The following is a 27,887-nucleotide window of genomic DNA, read 5'->3' on the forward strand; positions in this document are numbered from 1 at the left end:
AAAATTGATTCTCATTTTGATCAATGAGAATCTCGAAAATATTTTTTTTTTTACCAAGATAATATAAAATATTTTTGAGCCTCAGAAGTTCAACACAAAGACCCTTCCAAACCAACCTGCCCCACACCATACTCGGTCTTAATCGAGCGTATAACGAGGCCCTATGTTTGGCTGTGAAGCATCAGCAGTTTTTAACGCCTGGTAATGTCTCAGGAACAGATAAACAAGACTGAGGTCACCACGCTCTCAAGAGAGCTTTGACTGAGTTTACTGATTCACGTAATTTTATAGAAGTGCCATGAGAGAGAAAATCACGGAGAATTAACACAAATTAATGAATTTAATGGAATATAATATACAATACAAAAAACAATACAGATATACAAAAACTATGTGAAGAGATATTCACGTCTGTAATAAGACGCAGCAATTTTTTTATAATGCTATAAAGTTGGCCTTCAGAAGTTCAGATTGAATTTGAATTTAAAATATTTGGAAGGAAGAGTTAATAAGAAAAAGCTCCTGACTTTCATTTCAGATGTTTTTTTTTGCCAAGGGCTAAACTCTTTAATTGAATTTTAAAAATCAACCAGCACCAATTTGTATTCTTAGTTCAATGAAAGGAAATAAGTATAACTGACAAAGTTTAGTGTGCACTATTTATGTCGGATCCTTAACAACTTACCTCCACCCTTCGCCACTGACAAACAATCATAAACATAATGGGTTTATATGCCTTATATTGCAATAGAATCAACAAAATACTCACACTAGCCGTCAGATTGAGGAAACTGAAGTACTTCCTAAGCGTTGTCAGCATGTCCTGGAACGTTTGCTGAGGAAGCATTCTCCGAATGAGGTCCTCGTTCTCCGCAGACTCCGTCACCACATGACCTAGCAGCAGGACGATGTATGACGCCACCAAAGTGTGTTCCATGTGAGTGCCGGCCTTTTGAAGTACTGTAAAGAAATAGTATAGTGTTAGATTGCTACTTTGAATATTATTCCTCATTACCAAGATACAGAGAGATACAAGTATACACACTAGCACAAAATTCCATAGTATTTTGACATTCCGGCATTCTTTATATCTCTAAGTATATGAATTTAAAATCTACACAATGAATATTGGAGATAGAATGAGGATTGGAATATATATTACTATATTATGAGGTGCAAACGGCATTAGATAAATGATCATACAAAAAGGTCTTTTCCACTACAGCGCGTTTTACGCTCAAGTACCAAATGTGTGCTGCATCCATATAGTGTGTTTCATTTGGCAGTGAACAAGCTAGGTGATGTAATTCATTTTTGAATGGGCATTAAAAACAAGCTCGGGTGCGAGAATAAGGACTAACTACTAGCGACACCGCGTCTCGAGACGTCAAAATAATTATATACTCTCAGCCAGATGCCATTACGCAAAATGTAATTGAACGCTGAAGCAGAGATTATTATATGTTGGTACCGCAGACATTTAAGTAGAAGGCGAAAATATTGGATTCAGTCATAATGTTGAAGTGTTCGTCTGCCATTTCTGTTTATTTGATGTCTCAGTTTGATGTGTTGTGTGTGGAAAGCGTGACCGGTGACCACTCAACCACTGACGTCTAGCTAGTACACCAATTGGCCGCATCGAGCGCTTCGCGCAATCTCGGCGGACGCGACCATCAACATGCTAGAAGAGTCGATCCTCGACATGTTGCATTTGTTGTTCTGTCGCATTCGACCAATCGGCGAAGCTCCATTTGACAATGTTTGTCATGTGGATTAACAATGACGTCACATCGGCGATTTCGACATGCGGCACATGAGGCGAATTCTGATGTGCGAGCTGACTTATGGGTTTGGAGCCTGTGATCTAACATAATTAACAGAATGTTTCATTCGAAATGCCAATCGCACGTTTAATTAATGTTAAAATTAATTTAATGCAACATACATTTAGCCATGGTCTCTTCGATGAATTCGTCATGCGATTTGTTCTTTTTCTCTTTGGGTTCATCTTCTTTCACTTTTTCACCATCCAATATGGCGTCTGTGTTCTTCTCAGCTAATCTGTAAAGTAAATTGGATAACATTAGTGAGCGAATTGCAATTTTTAAAACAAATTAATAACATTGTAATAGATACAGTAAAACCTCGTTAATACAAATTCCACGTGACCGAAAATAAATTTGAATTACGAAATATATGGGGGAAAAATATTAATATTTTGATTTCCATTAATTGAATAGATGTGCCAACGAAACTTCTGATTCCGTGTGTGTTAATGGGTCATAAAATGTCAGGATTATTTATATTACCTTCTTAAAATAAGTAATTTATGTTTCAAGAAAAATCTGTCACAATTTTCAATGACTGGCTCATGAAATAGTGTACTTTATTATGATTTATTGAATATTTTTGTATGCCAGGACTCATTTCGAATTAAAGGTTTGGTTTTATATGAAAATAATGTTCAAGGGACTTTTTTTTGCAAAAATTTCGAATTATCCGTGTTCTTATTAACGAGATTTTACTGTATTTCATAATGAATACTAAGTGATATTTAAAAAATATGTTACCTGGCCAACTCTTCCCTCCTGTAGAAATGGTCGATCAGGGCTTGCGTGGCGGGTTTGTTGCACGTATATGCGGCTTCCAAATCGGTTGGCGCTTGAGCGTTTACCAGCAGCTTGATATTCGCCGAGTTGTTCTGCATCAGGTTGATTAGTAGAAGTAGAACCTGGAGGAAAGAATACAAATATAAACCACGAGCACCATATCGTCATTAGGGATTTGAAAGAGCAATTGGCTGTAGCCAATGATACGACTGATTGTAAAAATATATCTGCGGTCTTTAGTCCAGTGCTAAGGGACATTTTTCACAGAGTTTATACCTTTCATTACTCTCTGTATACAGAGAAAATATATAAATATAATTATAAGAGAAAACAACCAACCAACGAAAGTGAAAAATTGTAAAAGAAATCACTCATACAGTTTTGCCTTTCAAGAGTCGATATATCATTTTAAATTGTCATTGTGGATTATGTAATTTTACTTACGCAAACACTGAATTCGAAGTTATTGTGATCAGGAATATAGTTGGGCGCTTGAAGCAGGAGATGTAAACTTGCGTCGATTATTCCGTGCCTCTCTCCGACAACGGTGCTTCCCAGCGCTATAAAATTAATCGCAATTTTAATCAGCAACATAGAAAGAAATTATTGCTAAGATGGACTATAAAACTGGCATTTTTTACGAATATATGTTTTTGTTTTAATTACTACATAGAATTACTATTTTGAACATGAAACATGCTGTTGTGCCGGAACCAAGATATTGACAATGTAAATCGTGAATTTATAAACATTGTAACAATTAGATACTTATGTTTCTCATGTGTCCACTTTTGGAATAAATTTCTACAATTTGGTCAATTTAATATAAAATTCATACTCAAACCATTAAAAGATTTCTACATAATTTTGTTTTCCGACCATGTCCGATCCTAATAGGATCATATGGGCCTCCACAGAGTGAAGGTTTATATTAACAGGTTTTTTTGTTTTTTTATGAGAAATGGCCATCGTGGGTATTACATAAATTAATGTTTTATTAGCTTCAAAGTTGGTATTCCCTCCCGCTGAATCTGTCAAATGTAATTCGTTAGAGATAAGTGATATAGCTACACTAAAATCAAGGTGTCACGTTTAATTCAATCTTTGACTGCCCCGAATTCGCAAGTGTTATCTAGTTACATATTCCCCACTCAACAAACAATAATTAACTACAAGTAGAATCTGAAATGTCATAGCAGAAGTGTAAAGTTCTCTTCAATTGAACCTGCAATGAGAAGTCATTTGTAGCTAACTTAATCTGTAAACCAGAGGTCATTTTATGCTTCAATTTCATACATTTACACTCCATCTTTGGGCAATTATTGATATAAGAATGACTATGCATAGCGTCCTTATTTATAAAAGCTGTGGCATAAATGATTTAATCTAGACACTCACAATTTGGACTGAATGGATGGGTCAGATTAACGAGCACTTTCAGAGTGGGTAGCAAAGCGTCTCTGACAGTGGCACCGGCCCCTCCGGCAGACTGCAGAGGCGTGTTTCCGCCACTCCCGCCGGTCGGGTAGAGCGGGATCTCCCGGTCGCACAATCTGAACAGTTTCACCAAGGTGTCGATCGCAAAGCCGTTCTTCCACCCCACTAAGTACGTTTGGTTTTCTTCATTCTGTTGTGTCACCTGGGCATTAAAAAAAAAAAACAAATTGGACGACTGGACCAAATTCAGAAACTCAGTAACCTAACAATCTCATAATAAGTTAAATCAAGATTGTAAATCTTTACAAATGAGGACTTTTCTTTATCTATTGCAACAGCTAAATATGATATGAAGTTGTGCTATTTATATTCAATCCTGAATTTATCACAAGGCCAAGGAAGTGCATTTCGGTTACATCTAAATTGTATGTAAAAACATTTAACCATGGCACAGTTCGCCGTGAGTTCTATATCGGTAAGAGATGACCATATACTACACGGTCTCAAACTTTATTAGATTCAATATGAACATTAATTCAATTTTCATAGCTGATTTTGGCAAAATTCATGAATGAAAACCAAACCTAACAAATAATCCAGTATATCGGCTATTTTCAAAATTTGTTTGCTGCAGGCTTCCTGTAAAGCGTAAACCGACAAGAATCGTGTTTTATTTAGACATGAATTTTATGTCAGTACTATACGACCCAAAGAGGTTGGACGGTCTATGATATACGGCCATATATTTCCGATATAACACTTCACGGTGAAGTGTGACATGGCGAACTATATCCATTTCCGGATACGGTGTATTGTAGCCTCCCGTAGCATCTCCTTCGACGACTTTCTTATGTACTTCATTGGCAGTGTTTATAATACCTTCAGTTTGTGGCTTTATAGCCTGAAATAGCTTCCAACATCGTAAGTTTGATATTAAAATAAATGGCTTACATTCTCCAGCACCCTCATACAGCGGTCAATTTTCCTGAGCAGGTCGAGGAGAGCCGGCGACCACTCTACAACGTAGTCCCCGATGCGGGCACAGCACTCGCAGATGGTGCTGAGGATGTGGTCCACTCCGCCCAGGGCTCGCAGCTCCTCCTTGAACCACTCGCCAGCTCTCTTTGATGTTAGACTGAGGAGGGTTTCCATCGCCAGGTGTCCAACCTTAAATTAAAACATATCCGTTACTACAGTCAATGTGCATTGCTGATATTGGTGATGACAGGCATTTGAGTTTCCCTTCGCAGATGCCGATAAATAAATCATGGCAGAGCTGAGGATTTAAAGCATACATGTGTAGTATGTTGAGACTAAGTTAAGAAATAATGTAAAAATTACTCGCATAGATTAAAATGCAATGACATCTGCGTAAGTAACAAGTGGGGCAATGTCTTGTTTTCAATCAGAATTATTGCAATTTTTTAAATTTCAATTTCCTGAAAATTATTTAAATATTTTTTAATTGTCATAGAATGGTAAAAGTATGGTACCTAATTGTATAATTATAAATAAACGGTAACTATAAACTTTAAGTAATTTGTTGGTTAATCACAAATGCACGCATGGTGATAAAGTATACCTACAATGTCATATGTATATTTTTTTTGACATGGCAAGAAATTTATATAGCGTCTGTTTACGAAAGTACTGTCAGATGTAGTTGTCATCAATGTTGATAATATAACATTCATATTTGTGTATATAATCAATACCTCAAAATAGTCTTCATTTTGTCGGAAACAAGTAAACTACATTAAAAACTAATTATTAAATTTCTGGCTAGTAATGACGGATATATGATTTTCAGGTTATCCTTACGTCACTAGACTAAATGGCGTTTCGTGCGCATGTTCTTATACGCATGCATATTATTTAATAACATTCATCAGCCAATAAATGACTAAATAACTTATAGCAATGTGTGACATTCCATGCATTTCGGTCTTGGTGTTTGAAGAAGGACAAGGCGGACCAAAAAACTGGTAGTATGTTTATATTCAAATCGTTATGGTGACATGGAAGTTTTATTTGCTTACAGTGATGTTGTCGAGATCCAGATGCTTCGCCTTCCCTTGACTCTTGATTTCTGCACATAGCTCCCGAACCCGCTCTTTGTTTTTGGCCAGCTGCACGGACGTAAGTCCACAGTCATCCAGGGCATCCCTGCAACACAAAAATAGTGAATTAACATTTCCGCTTCAAAATGGAAGAATGCAGATATCCTATGTGAAGGCATCTTAACAGGTGGAGCAGACTCTATTTCAAGTTATTTAAAACAAAGTAAATTTAAACTGACATCATACAAGTGAAATATACCTGAATATTGACCGGCCTTCTAACTGACAGAATAATTTTACATTTAATATGAGAAACAATATTGATGTACCGAATTTTGGTGTATTAGTTATTTACACTAAAAATTGTTCCTTCATGCAGAATCTCATCACTGAGGATTGATTGTGACTCGGATGATTTAGCTATTGGCCAGTTTTCTGCACGGCTTGATTCCAGACCTTTTGTCAGTACGCAGGACCTGTGAAAGTGTAAAGCCCATCAAGATGTAGTTCATCCATCTGGAGTCCATCCTTTTCTTGTCCCCTGTCAACCTGACCAAATATTAGAAATTTTTCCAGTTTGGATCAAAAAATCAGAGAATGGGGCGCAAGTAAATTGAGGAGAGTCAACTTGAGTGTATAGCTTGCCACTGATAGTCTCATTCGTCGTTTTGGCTGTCCACGAGACTCAAATCGGTTGTCTATTACATTTTTAAGAAGCCTAATTTCTGTCTTACTAGCGATCTGACTGGATGCATTTTGATCACTTTGGTTTTGACATGGTGTTTTTTACCATTTTATTTTCGACGTCGGCTTTCAGCCCAAGATGAACATATTTATATTCAGTATCAAAAATAAGTCAACGATATTGCTACCTGGGGGGTGCTTGTCAGGACAAAATTGGAAACTCACTTGTGTGAAACATCTGACTCGAGGAGGTTCAGCATGAGCTCCAGGGATTCCCTGTCCAAATCCATGTTGAGGCGGTCTTGTGACAGGACGAACATCACCGTTGCCGTACACAAACCCAGACTCTGTCAATTGAAAACAAAAATTGCAATGTTATAGGGGAGCGATAAAAATATTGTTTTAACAAGAGTTTGGACATGGAGTCATTTCGTCGGTGTTTTGTAAAAAGGGCGAATCAACCATTTTGGCGAAATCGAGTTTTTAATGAAAATACAATATGTACCCCACTAGCTTTGTTGTGTAAAAACGGCGAATTTTTATCTCCACAGGAAAGTACTTAAAAACGATAATCGACTAAAATTAAATTAATTAAAATTACGAAATAAAAAGCAAATGTGACATATTAGGCCATTTAAAATATTATATAAAAATACCTATTATAATGACAGTATTCTTTCTAAGCTTTATTATAAACTTGTTAGATATTTATAATCATCTACAGGTAAAAAACAAATAAATGTCAAAAGTTAAAAACCCTCCTCCTGTAAAGTAGCATTTTGGTTGATTCGCCCTTTTTACAAAACACCGACGATATGAACTTTTTATATTACATCATTTGATGGCAATTCCACAATAATTTTAGTGTTTGTTTTTAGAATTGGTAGCCATAGAATCATTAATACAATATATTCTGTATGTTGGCTTGTGTGTGTGTCGCCTATTTTGCTATGCACTTACTGTTAACACGTGTTATTTGTGATTATATATATATATATTTTTTTTTTTTCGACCATGTCCGATCCTGATAGGATCATATGGGTCTCCACAGAGTGGAGGTTTGTATTGACAGATTTTGTTTTTTACGAGAAATGGATGTCAGCCACTTGCTCAACCTATTAGGTCCATACCCTGACACACACAAATTGAAAAACAAAGCAATTCCACAATAATTTTAGTGTTTGTTTTTAGAATTGGTAGCCATAGAATCATTAATACAATATATTCTGTATGTTGGCACAATTGTCGCCTATTTTGCTATGCACTTACTGTTAACACGTGTTATTTGTGATTATATTTATGCAACAATTATCGTTCATTGTATAAAGAAATTGAACTAATGGAAGGTATTATTTTCATCTCAGTGCAGTCCTGGTAAATAAATCTCAAATTAACTGTAGTAAACATTGCTGCGAAATAGTTTGCAGCTGATTTAATCATTTGCATTAATAACCTTTTTAAAGTAAAGCTTTTAATGAGGTTACTAAGACTAATGATTAAATTATCTGCAATTAGTAGTAGTCGCATAGCATATTCATGTCAGAGCTAACTTTTTAGCAATATACGAAATTCATTAAATTACCTGATCCATGGTAGCGTCGTGCAGAGCTCTGAAGAATTTTGCGACGGTCCCGTGCGCTCGGACGTGCATTCGGAAGGCGGGGGCTGTGCACTTTGAAGCCAGAGTTATCGCTGACAGACACCGAGTGGACATCGGGTTGTTGTCCTGCAATAAAGATGAAATCCCTTTGTCAACTACTTTTTGATGGAAGCTTAATTTTGAGATATAATACAGTTTTATTATGTTTTGTAAGCTAATTCGTTTTTCAATCCAAACAATTGAAATAATAATAGTTTTATAACTAACATTTACCATTGGAAGAGGATTTGTAGTACGCAGAGAATGGTGAATAATTAACATGGACAATTGGATGGGAATTTTGAGATGACAGTGTTGGCACCACTACTCCAAAATTAAGAGAAATGATTTAAATTAGAGATAGTGTTTTGATACGATGTGGCTGGAAACGAGTAATCAGATGATATTCATGAAACTGTAATTTACCTGTAAAGCGTCGAGGATGTACTCCACATCATCATTGAATTCTTGAAATTCACCGATCTCTTGGATCTGATGAGCCTTCTTAACATTTCTTACGACTGTGTAATACTGAAAACAAAAAGAAATACAAACACTTTAATAAATGACCATAAAGACCTGTATCTGCTGATATCGTAACCTTTTCTATATCTCACGATATTACTATGGCAGTATCTGACAGGCCGGAGATTTTTAACGACGCACATTAAATATAGAGCGAAGCTCTTACTAAAATCGCTGTAAGTAATACCGATAATTTGTGGCTTGGTATTTCATAATTTCATAATTCACGATGGCCGAGTGGCTTAAATGCCGGCCTATAGAGTCGAGGGTCCCAGGTTCGAATCCTGGGTCTGGCTAGTACACATATTGTTTTTCAATTTGTGTATGAGTCAGAGTATGGACCTAATAGGTTGAGCAAGTGGCTGACATCCATTTCTCGTAAAAAAAAAAAAAAAAAATCTGTCAATACAAACCTCCACTCTGTGGAGGCCCATATGATCCTATTAGGATCGGACATGGTCGAAAGAAAAGAAGAATTTCATAATTATTCAAACAGAAGTCACTGTGCGTTAAATTTTTTAGATTACGCAAATCAATCGATGATGGCTAGTAATTTGAGTTTAAAGTCGGACGAGATAACTCACGAAATTTATATGTGCGGCCTGTCGATCACGGCCTCATAGAGCGAGATAGCTCGCTGAAGGCGTAGAACCGGTTAAATGCTTGGAAATTTCAAAATAATTTATATTGCAGGCTCAAATAATTCAGAGAATCGAGGCTCAAATCTCATGTCTGGCAAATTCACTTGACATTTATCAATTTGTATTCATATCCAAGAGTTTTCTGAGCTTCAACATTACAACATTTGATGACAATTCTGCAATGTTTTATGTAGTTGAATTGGCAGTCATAGCGAAATGAAACAACGCCTCAACGGTGTATTTAATAGCGCACTTGGCTATCGATCGAAAGGTTGATGTTTTGATACTGACCGTGACACAGTGGTGAAGGGTGGAGATCCGACGAAAATAGTGCAGTCATACTTATTTGTTTTCATTGAACTAAGAATACAAATTGCAGATGGTATTGGTTAGTTTTCAAAATTCAATTAACACAATCACTGCTGAACTTTTAATTACCACATTTAAATAACACGTTAATTATATTTAATGGCCAAGTACTCCAAACGCGCCAGTTGCGGTTTTAGCACTAAATGAGTTAAGGTGACGCATCAGTGAAACGCCAAATAATGTTCAACTGTACGCGCGACGAAAATTTGTACTTGCTTCGCATTCCTTGAGAGAACGTGGAGTCGGACGCACGTCACTTTGCTGGGTGATGGCGACGGGCCAATTAATTCTAAAATCGTGTAAAGATGACTAAAAACTTTACCCATTTACTTTAAAAAGCAAACATGTCAATGAATATATTATTATTGATACTAATAGAATAATAAACAGAACATAAAATGGACGTATGTTGGATTTATATGAGAAATAATATTTCGTTTGACAGGCGTCATTTTCACCCGCGACCCGCAATCCGCACATCGCCTAGCAACGATCTTTTTAGACCGTGCCTCAACTAATGCATGGCCTTAAACCCCGCCTAAACCAAACCATAATAGATAAAAAAAATATTCTTCTATTAATAGAATATCTAAAATATGTATGATTTAATGGCATAATTTTTAAAACTTTTCATAAAAGATGCAGGCTGCTTTGGTTGGTATAAATAGCCAATTTAATTTATGACATTTCCTACTCCCCATGAATATTATTATCAATTCTAAAAAAAGTCATATCTGTATAGCTATTGAATTTAGATTAACAAAGTTTCGGTTTTAAGTTTAAGTTTTAAAAACAAACAAGTATGACTGACAAACATTAGTGTGCACTATTTTTGCAGGTTCTCCTCAGCCTACCTCCACCCTTCGCCGCTGTGGTGACCTACTTCTGCTGTGGCATTTTTCATTTTTCGAATCCGCTTTTACGGTTTTTCATTCACTCTACCAGCGAAATTGCTATACACTTAAAAAAACCCTTAAGAGCTTGTCCACATGGCGCGTTGTGACTCGTGTGTAACAAGATGCACGTTCTCCAGGTGCATGTGACCTCATTGAGGTGTCCACATTAACTCGCGGCATGCGGACAAGCTCTTAATAAAAATAATTTCAGCAGTGACATTTAACTATAATATGTATAAATCATTGTATAATTAATATAGTAAATTCAATTGAATTAGAATGCAAGTACAGCCTATCTGTGCACTACACTCATAAATAAAATGATATATTATAACTACTGTCAAAGAGCTATCTCAAGAATGGGATTTTTATACAAATTACAATCAATATGTATTGTTTACCCTTCATAAAATATTTAGATAAAGCCAATAATATTATTAATAACATCCTGAATTATAAATGACATACAAAGAAACAATATTGCACACAAATCATGATATCGCAAATCAATACGGGTGTCATATAATGTGAAAAAAATTGCAACTTTGCTCAGAATAATGAAAACAAACACATATATGTACTCATATTACCTGTTTCACAAGAAAATATTTATTGTCATTATTGTAGAAAACTAAAAAAAACGTTATACCTAATTTGGAACACCTCGATGAACATGCCAATTGGAAAAAATACTGATACTGCGCGAGAGTCAAATCCGCATAAATCGGATTCCACGCAATGTACCTAACCTCATACCTAAACATGATGAAACTATGTGTCTTGAGGTAATTGTCAAATTCCAAAGAGAATATTATTATAGAATATATATTTAAAACTCGCGATGGCCGCGCGATTTAAGCGTCGTGGGTCCCAGGTTCGAATCCTAGGTCTGGCAAGTACACATATCGTTTTTCAATTTGTGTATGAGTCAGATGGACCTAATAGGTTGAGCAAGTCGTTGACATCCATTTCTCGTAAAAACAAAATCAGTTAATTCGGTGGAGGCCGATATGATCTTACTAAGATCGGACATGTTCGGAATAGTATATTATACATAATATATACGCTGATTGGTAATGTGTCGCGGCTTATAATGTGAGTCTCGGGTTCAAATCCCAGTTCCGGCAAATTCACATATTGTTTTTTCAATGTGTGTTTGGACCGAAAGCATGGACCTAATAGGTTGAGCAAGTGGTTAATATTCATATCTTGAAAATCAAAATTCTATTAAGTAAGGCGGCCAAGATTCATATTGGATCGTAGAATATATTATTATATGTAATATAAAAACCATTTCATTTAATCAACAAGTAATTCAAGAGATTTAAGAATGTTACATTCTTTTATTCAACACACATAATTTGAAAACACTTCAGAGAAATATATAACCACCCAGCAGGTTCAAACTTGTGCCCCTGGGATTTGTGTAAAAGCCGATTGCTAAGTAACGCAATTAGATAGGACACGTATTGCATAGAGGTTTAGTGAAAAAGGGTAATACGTAGAAGAGCAAATAGAAAGCTTTTCTTTAAAGATAAAAGCTACTTCGTCCAATTTGAGTTAAATATCCAATTGAATTGTAAATTCAATTGGATATTGAAATATTTCCTGCTAAAAAAGGTCATATGTGAGAGATGAACCGATACAAACAGTTCCAAACAGTGATATTGCCTTGTAGCAAATATTAAAACATTATACTGACATCTTTAGCGTTCTTTGGGCATTTGACGCTGGTATACGCCTCGGTTTCCTCTTCCATGGAGGGGCTCTTGTTCTTTTGGTAGCGGGTCACTTTGGTGAGCATGCGGGTGCTGTCTTCGAACTCCTGCAGCGCTGCCTGAGCGCTGGCCTCTGGCTCCGGCTCCGGCCGAGGAGTCTGTCCACCTTTACCCTGTAACACACAAATTTTCCAATTATTTCAATTTACTTCTTGTACAAACAGTTTGGTCCAACTAATTAAGTGGCACCTACCAAACACTTTGTATTACAACACATTCATCGCGATTCCAGATCATTAGTATGGTAGAATTGGCAACTGCCTATAAAAAAATATATATTTCTCTAGGCAAAACTGAATGCATTGATTGTATACAAAATGTAAATAGCAACATGATATTAATATTCTCATAGGTAAAAACAGCATAGGTGTAAAGCTCACTATAAATGAATCGATCCATCAAATTACATAATGAAACTCACAACATACAAAAATATGTATCCATCTTCTTTGAGAGTTTTTAATTCATTACCATTGTGACAATTCCATACATATATATAAAAGAGAAAAAAGTCACAGGATTCACTCAACCGTTAGCGCTTCCCAACACAAAATGCAAATTGGTGAACACCCTTAGTTATATCTGCAAGCCAGGAGTTTGAATTTGAATCTAAGTGCAGAGGGTCTGAGTTAAGCGACTAGAATCTAAGTGGACAGCGTTCGACGGGGCGTTAAGCGGCGTGCGCAACTCAAACGTATAACCAAAAAAGACATTGTCTACAAACATTTTCACACACAGTTTGAGTTGCGCACGCCGCTCAACGCCCCGCTGAACGCTGTCCTCAGGCCGTACTTTGTTAACCCCGCTGTGAAAATTAATAAAGAAAATGGAGCTGCCGCAAACCATTTTTGTGTGCGTGCCTGACTACAGTTGCATTTCATATTCTTGCTACTATGTTATTATCAGTAAAAAGAAGTAGGGCATCAGTACCTACTTGGGTAGGCGACAATGTGTGAAAAAAAAATTGCCACAAACTCTAAAGAACAAAATGCAAAATAGTGATTTTTTCTGATTGAATCAATAACAATAATAATTTGCAGCAATATTAAACCTTGGCAACAATATGATGAGTGTTTATTTTTTCATTTTCTGTTAAGATCAATTGATAGCCTTCTTAGTCATACAGAAATCATATTTTATTTCAATACGGTGATTGAATAAATATTGATATAAACCAGGTCACTCTCAACAAATTAGCTTACACATGACAAAGATTAAGTGTAAATAAAAACTTACGAATATGATAAAAATAAAAAGTATTAGATATTTTTATTATTGAAAAGCGTGTCCGGAAACTTGTAACTTGTACGTATGCAGTTTGCAATATTACACTTCACCGTGAAATGTTGTATCGGAAATATATGGCCGTATATTAAATACAGTTCAACCTCTTTGGGTCGTATAGTACTGACATAAAATTCATGTCTAAATAAAACACGGTTCTTGTCGGTTTACACTTCACAGGAAGCCAGCAGCAAACAAATTTTGAAAATAGCCGATATATTGGATTATCTGTTAGGTTAGGTTACGATTTCATTCTAGAATTCATGAATTTTGCCAAAATCAGCTATGTAAAATGAATTAATGTTCATATTGAATGTAATAAAATTTGAGACTGTTTATTATACGGTCATCTCTTTCCGATAGAAAGCTCAACGGCAAACTGTGCTACGGTGAAATGTTTTATGTACAATTTACATGTAACCATTGAAAAGACAACAATGGTCAACTCTTCCGGAGTCTTCAGACGGACACTATTTATCTCATCAGAAGTTCATAAGATACCATTGATAGCCGAGGTGGACAACTCTGTCAGCAAAACCCAAGAATTCACTGACCATGAAAGAGTGATTAATTTCGTAGCCGGAAAGGCCGTATCACAGTGAGATGTTGTATCAGAAACAGATATCCGTCACATTGATCCCACTAGAAATTCATGTGATACCATTGACAGCTGAGGTGGGCAACCCTGTCAGCATTACCCACAAATTATTGAATGTGATCAATTTCAGGTCTGGAAAGCTCGTATCACAGTTCACCATATTGGAAATATATAATCATATATAGCATTGAGATCAAATTCATGTCTAAATACAATACTTAAAAATGACATAATAAAAACCACAGACAGAAGAAAATAGGTAGATAAGTAAATCAGAAATACAATCATATCGTATATATTTTTATAAAATTCTGTATGTTTCAAAAGTAGGTTAGCAAGTTGGTGCTCGTAAGTATCAAGTCGTACTTATTAAAATATGTTCTTGCTGAATTTAATAAAATTGTAACATTCCTGTCTACAATGCTCCATGAAGAACGCAAAATGAATAATCACGTAAAACGCAGAGGAATGCGTACATAGGTAATGTAAACATAGCAATAGACTTCCAACTGGAATTCCAGCTGCCATTTTGTTTTTGGGGCTACCAATAGAAGAAGATAATAATGGACTTGTTACCAATACAACCACATGTATTATCGTTCTATTCAAAAATCGAACTGCATTCAAAACTAATATGGAATACATATAAGATTTCTTTCATCTAGAGTCCAAATTCTTTGATTTGACTAGTGTTCTGAGGGTTGCGATTTTAATCCCTGGCTGATTTTCATTCTACAATAGATGACATGGGATTTGAGTTATTTGCCATGGCAACAAAATAATAACAGCTAAACTCGAATAAAAACTGAATAACTTACTTATTATGTAATAAATTTACTTAATTTAATGGTGCTTAAGTTGCAAATTAAACTTGCAATTAACATGCATGTGAATATAATATTTTAAAAGCGATAAATGCCAATTAAAAAAGTGCAGTTAGCAAAGGCATTGAACAAAACTATCTATATTATACGGAGCCTAAATACCTATGTGAAAGTGAACGCAGAAAGGGACTAAGAGCGCAATGTAGAACCATACTTAGGTGCGTAAGTCCCTAAGATACGCGCCTAACTTTAAAGGCCGATTTCGACGACCTAAGTTCGGAGAGACAAACATATATAATTCTTATTAGAACGCCTAAGTGGAAGAGAGAAAGAACATGTGACATGTTTATCTTGCTAGATTTCTTTTGTTACAACATCTCAATTATTGTCACAGTGCATACGAAAATGTATTGTTTTTACGCCTGCGTGCGTTGGAATAGTGAATTAAATCACGGCCATAGCTGTCGTGTGCGAAATGTCGTAACTTAAGTTATACTTGTAATGTGTCAACGATTTAAATTCTAAATGAATAAAACAGCAAGATAATTAAGTATATAAGTGAATAGTTATAGCGCCCGTACACGTGCATTGATTTTACTGCCAGCAATAGTGCGTATATTGCGGCCATAACAGGTAGCAAGATTGCACGCATGAATCAAAAAAGTTCAGAAGCTTCTGAATTACTCATTGTCAGCAATAAATCCATGCAAGTGTAAACGGGGTATTAAAGTAAAAATTGAGAAGAATATTCACAGAAATATAATATTATAATCCATCTCTCAAAAGAATCATTCTTCTTTTATTCATCAGACGTTAGCTATACAAAAAAACAGTGTCTCGAAACCGTGCGATACTTTGTATTTTACTGATGTGTCCACTAAATCTGCGACGGACAAGATCTACATAGAATTTGCGGAGCCAATGGAATTATATGTAGACCTTTAAAGCCGTTTCACACTGCATATACATATAAATGAATGCAACACACGTGTGTCTCCATCTGAACGCGCCCATTAATTTATGTGTAAATGCAGCAGCTCGACACACCAGTTTCTAGACACAGGTGCTGTGTGAAAGGGGCCTTATGCCACATATATTGTGATGCAAAATCAACTTCATTGCTAGAATTGCTTTCAATAATATAATGTGCAAGTACCTATTACAAAAGAAACAACATGTGATAGGAATGAATCATGGTGTGTAATATGAAACAAGACACCTGAGTTAGTAGTGTTAGTCAGATATTATAATATGATAGTATTTATTGTTTTACTTTTTAATGACCTGAATTGCAGGAAATTTTATTTTCAGAGCAAATCTTGCAGTTTCGATGTTACTAATAACCATTATAATCAATCATTGAGAAAGATAAAATAATACAGTCCAGTGACTTTGTAACACAAATGGAAACCATTGATAAGTAAACAATAATAATTTGTTTGTTGTTTAAGATCACTCCAAGTTAAATATATATTGTGGCGATTACGCACTGGCACGTTCCGACAACCCAATCGAGAACATCCAAAAGACAATAGACAGGATCATCTCACATCAGTTTGAAAACCAAAGTTTTGTGCAATAGTACATGTCCTGATCCAAATTTCCCTGATAGTAAAATATTGAGTGTCGACAGATTTAAATACCTGGGGGTATGGGTACGCAACACATGAGACAGCACTTCGCATACAGAACCCGCTATCCCGCCCGGAATGTCTGGGACTCACGACACGGTTCTCAGATAAAACCAAATGTCACTTATTCGATAGTACTGCTTAGGGTAATGAGTCATGGCATCTTTCGAACCGTATATCGAATTTCAAGAAGAGCTGTTTATGGCGGATACTGGGTGTACATTGATATATCTTTAGGAGTAATAAGGAGAAAAGAAAGCGGACCACGCAGCCTCTCATCATACTGAGAGTGAAGAGGAGACGTTGGGTCTGGCTCGGCCATGTTTTGCGGATTTCTGCCTCATGAAAATTTCAACTTGGCTTCTTTATTCGTCAAGTTAACCGGACTCTGGTGTCCTGTAACTGTAAGCTTGCTAAATACGATTCAGAGTGTATACGTCAGAGCTATTGGATGCTGGTATGACCTGGAAGGATGCACGAAGGCTGGCAGGCGACAAGGATTATTGGACGCATCATGTGTTGTCCACATTCTCTAACTGAGAAACGGATACGGTTAGAGAAGAAGCGCACAGACGCTTTACAATATATTCAAGGCCCCCTATAGAAACTGTAAATTTCAATCATAGCAATAGTTATTACTCATATTTTTAGTGCAATATGGTAAACTGTTTGTAGAAAAAGACGTTTGTTTCATATCGTCGGTGTTTTGTAAAAAGGGCGAATCAACCATTTTGGCGAAATCGAGATTTTAATGAAAATACAATATGTACTGCACTAGCTTTGTTTTGTAAAAACAGCGAATTTTTATCTCCACAGGAAAGTACTTAAAAACGATAATCAACTAAAATTACAAAATAAAAAGCAAATGTGACATATCAGGCCTTTTAAAATATTATATAATAATACCTATTATAATGACAGTATTCTTTCTAAGCTTTATTATAAACTTTTGTTAGATATTTATAATCATCTACAGGTAAAAAACAAATAAATGTCAAAAGTTAAAAATCCTCCTCCTGTAAAGTAGCATTTTGGTTAATTCGCCCTTTTTACAAAACACCGACGATATTTGGTAATACGTTAATTGATTTGAACAAATTATGCAATCGAAAATCTTCATTTACTATGAATTGGTTACCTCATTGCAATGACATTAATATGGACGAATCATCTGGAAAAGAAAATGACACTCACTTTATTGTCGGGTCTGCCGAATGGCATAATCTGTTCTAACGCCTTTACAATAAAGGTGATATTGCTATAAATTCCTGATGCTTTTTGTTGGGTCTGCCGAATGGTTCGGTTCGAACGGGTTCGCTCAAATGAACATTGACATTAGAAGCACTGCTCTAACGCCATTACAATAAAGGTCATATTGCTATAAATTCCCGATACGTGATATCGCATAATGGAGATTGCGTGACGTCTACCTATACATGCGAATTTACTTGCTAGCTGAGTTGAGTGCGTCGTCCATTAATAATGTCATTGCCTCATTGCATTAAAAATTAATCTATAACTAGCACTACCATCGTAGCTCTCAATTCAGTGCCCTGGCCTGTCTATAGTCGGCCTTGCAATATAGACCATCATAGCATCACCGTAGTGATGTTTTGGCCAAGTGTCTAAGACAACAATTTTTTAAACTCAATTCAATGATTCATTGTGTATTTCTGCTGAATTACATGATTGTAAATAAAATTTTAATCAAAATGAAATTTCATCCACAATACTATGTATTAAAATAATGATTGTATATTTCTTATCTTACATATTATAACAGAGAGATAAGAATACTTATAATATATATAAATAGGTATATACATTATACCTACCTATAATATGCCCATTAACATATTTTTATCTTTGGGAAGGAAATAGATTTTCATATTGTCTTTCTCTTCTGGCGCTATAAACCTATGTGGGTACTCCATCATCTGTCTCCATCCAGTTCCCTTTTTCCCAGTTTAGGATACCCAAGGTATTTAAATCCAACTCGACACTACCCATTCTTCTTGTACGAGGTCAAGCAGGTTTCCATTTGCCTTCTAGCTTACCCGAATATCAGTTTTTTCGTCATGTGTGACTCGTCTATCGAAGGTGGCCCGTACAAAGCATACACTTTGTACGGGGGCCTGTACATCAAATTGGGCTGCCTTAGATGGCTGGGCCATGTTCACAATATGGACAAGTCGCACATGATAAAGAAACAGTCATTTGGGAAACGGAAGTCAAACAAAGACCTTGTCGAACTCGTACAAGATGGAGAAATAGTGTTGAGTTGGATTTAAAGACTTTGGGCTTCCTAAACCGAAGGTAAACAGCTTTGGGCAGACCTGGATGGAGGCAGATGGAGAAGGCCAACACCCAATTAGTGTAGTAGTGCCAGACAGAAGATTATAACATGCTTAAAACAATGGGGAACATCGTGCAAAGCATGTAAAAGATATATTATTACTTATATAAGGTTTTAGAAGACTCCATTATTAATTATTAATTATTGAAATAATGATTTTACATAACGCAAGACATTTTCCTTGGTAGTGGTAGGAAAATGATGATGGGGTCAGGTACCAACTTTATAGGGAGACTTTAAGGGGGGACATGCTCGTCGAAGGTCAAAATTGAGTTTTTATTGTATTTTCAAACCATGATCCTGGACACTCCTTAAACGTTGTAGATAATCTATTTATATAATTTTGAAGCCTATTATTTTTTATAGTTATTTTACACATTCGATGACTGCATAAAGTATTTTTGTTACATAAAATAGTATTCTTTTAAACCTCTCGCTCTAATGTTTTAGAATATAGTCATATTTCGGTACATAACTGTGCAGTGGTGTTAAGATTTTTTACATTTATTATTTTTTAAACGCATTTATAAAACCATAAGTATAATTTATTACGAGATAATTTTTGTAAAATATTCACGATAAAAAATTATATTGATAATCTCTGTGATCCCAAATTTGACAAGAATTAGGCATTTTATTATTCAAAAAATCGGCAAGATTAACACATTTGAAGATAATTCTAAAGATACTTATTAAAAGCTATGTTTTTGACCATTCAAGTGTAATAAACATTTTATGAATAATGATTGCTTTATAATAATTATTGACCTAAGAATAAGGTAGTGTTTTTTAAAAATACGCCATTTCTTTTGGCATTCCCCAGTGGTTAAGCTACAACATACGGCCGTAGCCATAAATTGACAAACTATAATTAAAGTAGGGAGTAAAATTATTTTAACGCGCGTGTTTGAACATGTACCTAACCGAATTTTTTTTTATTTTTTTTTAAACGGTACATGTTCAAACACGCGCGTCAATTTAATTTTACTCCCTACTTCAATTATAGTTTGTCAATTTATGGCTACGGCCGTATGTTGTAGCTTAACCACTGGGGAATGACAAAAGAAATGGCGTATTTCAAAAAAACACTACCTTATTCTTAGGTCAATAATTATTATAAAGCAATCATTATTCATAAGATGTTTACCACACTTGAATGGTCAAAGACATAGCTTATAATAAGTATCTTTAGAATCATCTTCAAATGTGTTAATCTTGCCGATTTTTTGAATAATAAAATGCATTATTCTTGTCAAATTTGGGATCACAGAGATTATCAATATAATTTTTTATCGTGAATATTTTACAAAAATTATCTCGTAATAAATTATACTAATGGTTTTATAAATGCGTTTAAAAAATAATAAATGTAAAAAATTTTAACACCACTGCACAATTATGTACCGAAATATGACTATATTCTAAAACATTAGAGCGAGATGTTTAAAAGAATACCATTTTATGTAACAAAAATACTTTATGCAGTCATCAAATGTTTAAAATAACTATAAAGGATAATAAGGCTTCAAAATTATATAAATAAATTATCTACAACGTTTAAGGAGTGTCCAGGATCATGGTTTGAAAATACAATAAAAACTCAATTTTGACCTTCGACGAGCATGTCCCCCCTTAAACAATATTTTTCTGTATTTTATAGGAGACACTTCCTACATTATAGATGCCAGCATAACATTCCTAGTAATTGATAAGAATTTAGATATTATTTACACATCTAGTATGCAATCAATGCCTTATGTGAAGAGTGTGAGAAGCCATAAATGAATGGTGGTGGATAACTAAACAGCCTACCTCCACCCTTCGCCACTGTCATACAATCATTGTATGTTAAGTCAACGAATACCTGTATTCCTTGCAAGTGCTTAGCCCATGTTTGTTTTACATAATATTACATTGCATGTGAGTTTTAATATTAATATTACAACACAAAATTGGAGGCATATCTTTTAAAAAGATAAGGCCGAAATGACTAATGCAATGTTTACCTTTTTCCAGAGATAGCTGAATTCAGAAATACTGAATAAGAATCAGCTTATCAGCTTACAACTGTGAAAGTGAGGATCAATTTTCATTGAGAATTGATGAAATTGCTGTAAATATTTTATAGAATTTCTGAGAATTAAATATTACAATCCTGTCATAGGGACATGATAAATAATGCTGAACTATCTATTTAGATAGGGTTTGGTAACCTTCGAAAAATCATTACAAAGCACTCGCCAGATTGAATTTGCAGTTGACATAACTGTGATTGTCAGGGAAAGTGTCTTACATTATAACTGCGGGAAGCATAGTCACCGAAGACAAACAATTATTATTACGTCCACATTAGACCATGCACACAATAAACAAACATATTGCGTGCGATAGTGCAGCAACTCGGATTAAACACTAAACCCACAAGGAGTTAGAATGAAAGCTAGAATGAAGCGCGGATTGTTCGACCATGTGAAGTGACGAGGTGCAGTAAGATAGTATGTGGGGTACGAGCGGTGTTGACTCTTCTCAGTGAGTCTCGCATTCATCCGTTATCCACTACAATGTTGTGGCATTGGCGAAAGGTGACTTTTGGAAAGAGGTAGGCTGTGGAGATCAAAGAAAAAGAGCACACTTGTCTGGTATACTTACGAGAAATAAGAAGATACCTAATACGATATTACTAATGATGAACACTAATGACAACGACGCACTAAATTGATGAAATATCAATAGCTCACTGACAATATAAAATTGAGCGATGAGTTGAAATTAATTTTTATTTTAAAAACATTCCATATTTATTATTTTTTTTAAATTATCTCATTATTAATTTTTAAGCCTACCCTATTGCATACATTATGGTAGACGGGGCTGAGGTCACGTGAGGTAAAGACCATATAAAAAAAATCTGCATTCCTCACACAATAATCCGATACATACAATATTTGAAGAGAGGCTGTGGCATATTTTTTTTTAACATTTGATAGATGGTTCTTTATATATTTATAATACATTCCTACATATACGACAGATGTCATTGGCAAATAAAATTATTTTTGTAAAATATAAAATAATCAAGTTATTATTTAAATACGTCAATAGTATGTACCTAATTAAAAAAAAAATCTTAAGAAGGTAGGCTTTAAATAATCGCCTAGTATGGAGTCTTCGCCACTGGTATGTGGTGGATGTCCTATGCAATGGTATGGGAAATGCAGATAACAGCTTATTGTTATGACCTATGGTGGTCTGTAATATTATCCTTAAACATATTTAAATACAATTCTCTGATAGGTACCATAAACAAAAGATAGATAACTCTCTACTTCCTAGAAGTTGATTATCCCTCCTTGGGAGTGAATTTTTAGTTATGAAAACCTATGGATAGTTTGAATACAGATATAGTAATATATTTTACGCTCTATCAAATGAAGGACGCTACTGGCCTTCCAACATCTTCGCTATACAGATGGCAGAATGCAGGGATGGCTAGACAAGTAGCATCAAAAGTACAATATATGAGATATAAACAGGATCCTAACAGTAATGGCTCGATGACATTGAGCTACTTTACAAGCTACTTGTCGGCGAGTTTAAAAGTGGGCAAGTCAGCTAGTGGAATTGTGATGATGACACACAAAATTTTCCACTCGCTCAGAAGCCAACAAGCTAGCGAGTTGAAACTGTCATTTTTGGTACTATTTTGACAGGACGTATTGAGTAGTTCATTTTTTTACCGCTCTATCGCTCTACCGTTCTACTGTGCAAACGCAGATCGGCCCACATGCCAGCGTGTAGCGTGTAAAATAGTCCGGCTTTCAACTTTTCTCGGTAGATTGTTTACAATCTGCTCGTTAGCTTGTTCGATGATGACACTGGGTGAGTTTACAAGCTGATTGTAAATTCGCCAACAAGCAGCTTGTAAAGTAGCTCAATGTCATCGTGCCATAAGGAACACAAAAGCAAAGAATGATAATGTCAATATAAAGGTGTTACTTACATCGTCCGCCCACTTGTGCTTGTAAAGGTGCCTCTTCTTGCCGGTGGCGCCAGCCTCATCATTGACAAGAGACCTGCTCTTAAAGATGGAGCCCTTCTTCTTGGTGATGACCAACTTAACGCTGGGCTTATCGTCAGCGATGGCCGAATTTGGACTGCTCTCGCTGAGCAGACGTTTGGGCGATTTGAATGTGTGAGGTTTGCACTGTTTATCACCGAGTTTTGAGGATTTCTCCTGCACTGTCTCACCGGGCACCTCCGCATCGGCGGGGCCATCGTCGAAGTCTAGCGTACTTTTAACAGTTTTCTTAACATTTTTCACTTGTGACACTTCACTGTCTTCTTCGAGGGAGACGTCTGCCTGCTCTTCGGATTGTAAACTTTCCGGCGCTAATTCGCCGTGAGATTCCAGAAGAGCCGCCTCGTCGGCTTCGGGTATCGCCGCCTCAGTGGGCATCTCTTCATCTAGAGTAGAAACATCCGTTTTCTTCTTACTCTTCCTGCTATAACTCTTGGCCGGATTTCTATTGAACCGCGTTGTAGTTATGTCGTCAATGAAGTTAGCCACATTTTCGTTATAATTGATGTTGGCCCGGTGCCTCATGGCCCTGCCGCCCTCTTTGCCTCCATTGGGGCGAGATTCTTCTTTGGACGCCTGCTGCGAAAGCCTGGTGCTCAATACTCCATTTTTCGGTAAAACCAAATCGTCTAGAGGTTTGCCAGATTCCAAGCATGCCAGAGTCATTTCGACGTCATCTTTGGGGTGATCTTCGAATAGATTTCCAGATGTGTCGGAGGGGGCTTTAGGAACAAAGTCGGGGGAATGTTTAGGAGTCAAATGCGCCGCAGGAGGTGACGCCAGAGTGCGGTAGAGTTCATAGTTATCACTTCCGGGAGTCGGTGAACCTCCTCTCGCCCCGTCGTCTGTATCCTTGTGCTGATTTCTCCTTGAAGAACGGGTGGCTCTAGTATTCGACTGTCCGCTCTCCTTATCGGTGTCGCCGCTTGTGGATTCTATCTTTGCGATACTCTTTTCACTTTTAATCTTAGCAGATTTATCTTTGGTGCTGGAGTAACATTTAATGGTGATCTTGAGGCTCTCTTGCTTAGCGGGCGGGCTGACAATGGCGGCTTCGGCAACACGGGCTAGTGGTTCATCTTCAGTCGGGGTGTCGAGACCGTGCTCCGAAAACGAATGCCGATCGGCGGCAGGCGATGCGAGAACGTCTTCAGAATCCGTACTCAAAAGCCGCGAGGTTCCTTTGGATATTCTCAAAACAATCGGAGGTTTACCGTCTTTATTCGTGGGGCTCATGAGTCCGGGTTTGACGTAAGTGGGAGTCGTGACTGCGGAGGCGGGGCTGGTTTTCGGCGTAGTAACCTTAATGGGAACGACGCTGAATGCAGGATCGATAGGCGCGACCGGCGGACTGTTGCTTCGGTCTTCTGAATAGTTGATCACCTTATTTCTGTTCCTGACGAGATATCTCTTATTAGGGCTCAAGTGGGTCTTCTCTTCCACGGGGGGATCGTCCTTTTTGACGGGTTTTGATGCAAAGAACTTGCTCTTGTTGCTTTTTGGAGACCGCTCAACGTGGATCTTCAGTTTGGGTATTTCCATCTTCTCCGGCGGGGGTTTGCCGATCTCGATCTTGGGCGGCTGCTTCTTGACGTAGCTGACGGGCTTGGCCTGCTTCTCCTCCTTCTTGCTGAAGGATGGGAAGGCCTTCTCAGGGGGAGGCGGCGGGGCCACACTGCTGGTGGGCAGGGTGGCATTCTCCGAAGGGTCTGCATTGCGAGACTTGAAGAACTTTTTGGGCTTGGGAGGGGGGACGTTGGCCTCGAGAGCCGGTACTGTCAAGGGACTGTTCTGGTCTTGCTTAGGTTTCCTTTGGTAGGCTACGTCATTGCCGAACGCTGAAAATATGAGTGATACCATTAACATCTTTTACATTGAATTGAAAATATGACATGGAAACAGTTATAAAGGCCACTAAACCAAGTCAATATAGGCAAACTGCGTCAATTGAATATTATAAAACTTTACAGATTATTTGGAAGCTATTTTCAAACGAGTGATTTAAAGCAGAAGTTCTCAATCCTTTTCTGATAGTCATTCCCGTATACACAGCATTTAAAAAAAGAAACAATTAAAATACATCAAACTTGTGATTCAAAATACATTGTGCCACAGGTGATGCCAGTAGAGTTCATAGTCAGCAGAAATCAGCAAATTGTGAGGATGAAAACTGTCAGTTAAGAATTTTTTTTATGTCAAATATATTGCGACATATAGTGCGTGAGAATAGCTCAACATAAAATATGTTTTAAATTATTATAGCAAAGGTATCATATTACTTTTTTCGATATAGTCATCATTTATCATTTTTTTTTTTTGTGGAAACAGTTTATCCCATGTAGACATTCATATTAAATACCTTTTTCTGTAGGCGCAGATGCTTTTCGATCCAATAATTGATAATTATTTAAAGTTTGATGTTTTCATACATTTTGATGCATCATTATCACACTAAGATTAGGTTAGGTTGAGTTTGGATAAAAAGAAAGTTATAAAAGGTCATGCTGCCATCTGCGGCAAAATTAACATTATTTTTGATTTAAATCAAACTTTTCCGTGCATTCTTTAATACCAAGGTTTCATTCACTTTCTAATAGTTCATCTATTAACATGTTCAATACCTCCACCTCCGTTCAGACAGGCATTATAATTTAATTCTTTTACTTATTTTATCACAAATGACATGAGATACTTACTTAGTATTTTATTGTCCCTAAGTAGTTACTTAATATTTTTTTATCCATTAATATTAGTTTATATACTTAAGTATGTCATTCTCATTTCTAACTTAACCTATATAAATTGTTATTCTGAACTGTATGCATTGTTTATAAACAAAACAAATGAATAATTAAATTAGTTTTTGAATTTATGTATAGGTATAATAAATTAAACGGATTGAAAAAAACTAGGCTACCCCTGGATAATGATATAATAGTAATCAACCACTTACATTATGTATATTATTACTAGGCATGTGGCAATAAATTCAACTAAACATTTTACATACAAACTTTGACAGCTTGCATAGTTAGTGGCGCCCTCATTAACTGAGAATTTTAAAGAAGCATAAAAAATGGGGTTTTCAGGGAAGATTAAGAGGCTTTATTTTGGTTGTACATAATCTAACAAACCTAAAAATCATTAATTGACTCTTTAAATACAGTATTTAAACAAGTAATAAGTATGAAAAGGCGGAATAATTTCAAAACAATACTAAAATACCTATATTTATCTACCTATGTAAAACTGGGGAGGTCCATGTCAAATTAAAATGTTGTTATTGATCTGTCAGATTTGTGGGTAAAATTTGATTTACGTCTATTTTAGATTTATGTAGATGAAAAAATGACACTTCTGAGAATATAACAAACAAGAAATGTCGAGCTTGTCCTAATTATATGATGCTAATACAACAATGTGTAGTACTTAGATGGATAGGTAGGTAAAAAAAAGTACAATGATGACTTTCTTACATTGAATAATTAATTAGCCATCCGCGAAATCGACTGGCGGACGATATTTTATGAACATACCTGCTTGTTATTTATATTTTACCTGTTTTGCACAATGGGATATTATTATTATTATCTTATTATAACGATGTAATCAATATTGTTGTTGAAACAATACAAAATGTTATCTAGGAAGTAACCTTTAAAAATAACAACATCTGGTGGATGGAAGGTGTAACAACTTAATGAAATTATTTTTGGATACATCGTATTTTGAAAAAGGCAAAGATACGAGATTGAAGTACAATTTGGGAGAATTAAATTATGATTAGATGAGTAATCTGTAGAATGGGTGATGATTTGATGTATATATAAAGATTATTAATGAGGTAAAAACGCGGGCTTACGGTAAGGTGCACTTCTTGTGGACGTGAAGCTGGTGATGCCCCATTTTCCAACGGTTCCTGAGGATCTAGCAGCCGAAGGGCAGTTAGAATTCTCTCTGAAGAGATGATCGAGCGGCACGGCTACGCTGCCGCCTCTTCCTCTTCCCCAACGACTCATTCTGCGAGGATATACACACCGATTTCTCGTCGTGAGGTAACATTGACATATTACATCGTCTTATGACACGAATACGTCCGTCATTTCCGCGCTTAATGACTAGCATTCGCCGGGCGAAGGGACCGTCTGCGCAATTAAAGTGCAACGATCATCCGAGTACACCGATTGATTGACACTGATTAATTCATAACACAACCCAAATAGATAACAATACCGCCATTTTCGCTGTCGAACGTATTTGTTCACGGTGACGCGCTTAATTACTCGCGAATGCAATTATTCGACGCGATAATTGGTTTCTCGCATCTGAGGGGCGTTCTCTTAGGCATATTATTCTGTGTAAATACACAATCACTTAACATAATATAAATTTTAATCCAAACTGACAAACACAAGCAATGTTGTCATTCAACTATAGAACGCTCGCCATTTGCATGGAGGCATGAGAATTTTAGAAAG

At 36.2% G+C, this 27,887-nt stretch overlaps 1 protein-coding gene across 1 annotated transcript in view; it reads right to left on the bottom strand.

The window, feature by feature from the left end:
• wapl (cohesin release factor wings apart-like) overlaps positions 1 to 27,864 on the bottom strand; it is a 33,126-nt gene extending 5,262 nt beyond the window's left edge. The window contains exons 1-13 of the mRNA XM_085945162.1: positions 27,272 to 27,864; positions 23,332 to 25,247; positions 12,563 to 12,751; positions 8,856 to 8,960; positions 8,373 to 8,516; positions 7,016 to 7,137; positions 6,086 to 6,212; positions 4,998 to 5,213; positions 4,008 to 4,248; positions 3,054 to 3,169; positions 2,571 to 2,731; positions 1,946 to 2,061; positions 770 to 960 (exon numbers count right to left, since the gene is read on the bottom strand). Coding sequence (XP_085801288.1) covers positions 770 to 960; positions 1,946 to 2,061; positions 2,571 to 2,731; positions 3,054 to 3,169; positions 4,008 to 4,248; positions 4,998 to 5,213; positions 6,086 to 6,212; positions 7,016 to 7,137; positions 8,373 to 8,516; positions 8,856 to 8,960; positions 12,563 to 12,751; positions 23,332 to 25,247; positions 27,272 to 27,428 — 3,801 coding nt within the window. The 5' untranslated portion in view covers positions 27,429 to 27,864. The remainder of the gene's footprint in view (positions 1 to 769; positions 961 to 1,945; positions 2,062 to 2,570; positions 2,732 to 3,053; positions 3,170 to 4,007; positions 4,249 to 4,997; positions 5,214 to 6,085; positions 6,213 to 7,015; positions 7,138 to 8,372; positions 8,517 to 8,855; positions 8,961 to 12,562; positions 12,752 to 23,331; positions 25,248 to 27,271) is intronic.
• Positions 27,865 to 27,887: the final 23 nt, after the last annotated feature.

The sequence above is a fragment of the Rhyacophila brunnea genome, unplaced genomic scaffold (assembly GCF_057557595.1).
Source record: "Rhyacophila brunnea isolate RB1 unplaced genomic scaffold, BYU_Rbru_1.0 scaffold_18, whole genome shotgun sequence".
NCBI lineage: Eukaryota > Metazoa > Arthropoda > Insecta > Trichoptera > Rhyacophilidae > Rhyacophila > Rhyacophila brunnea.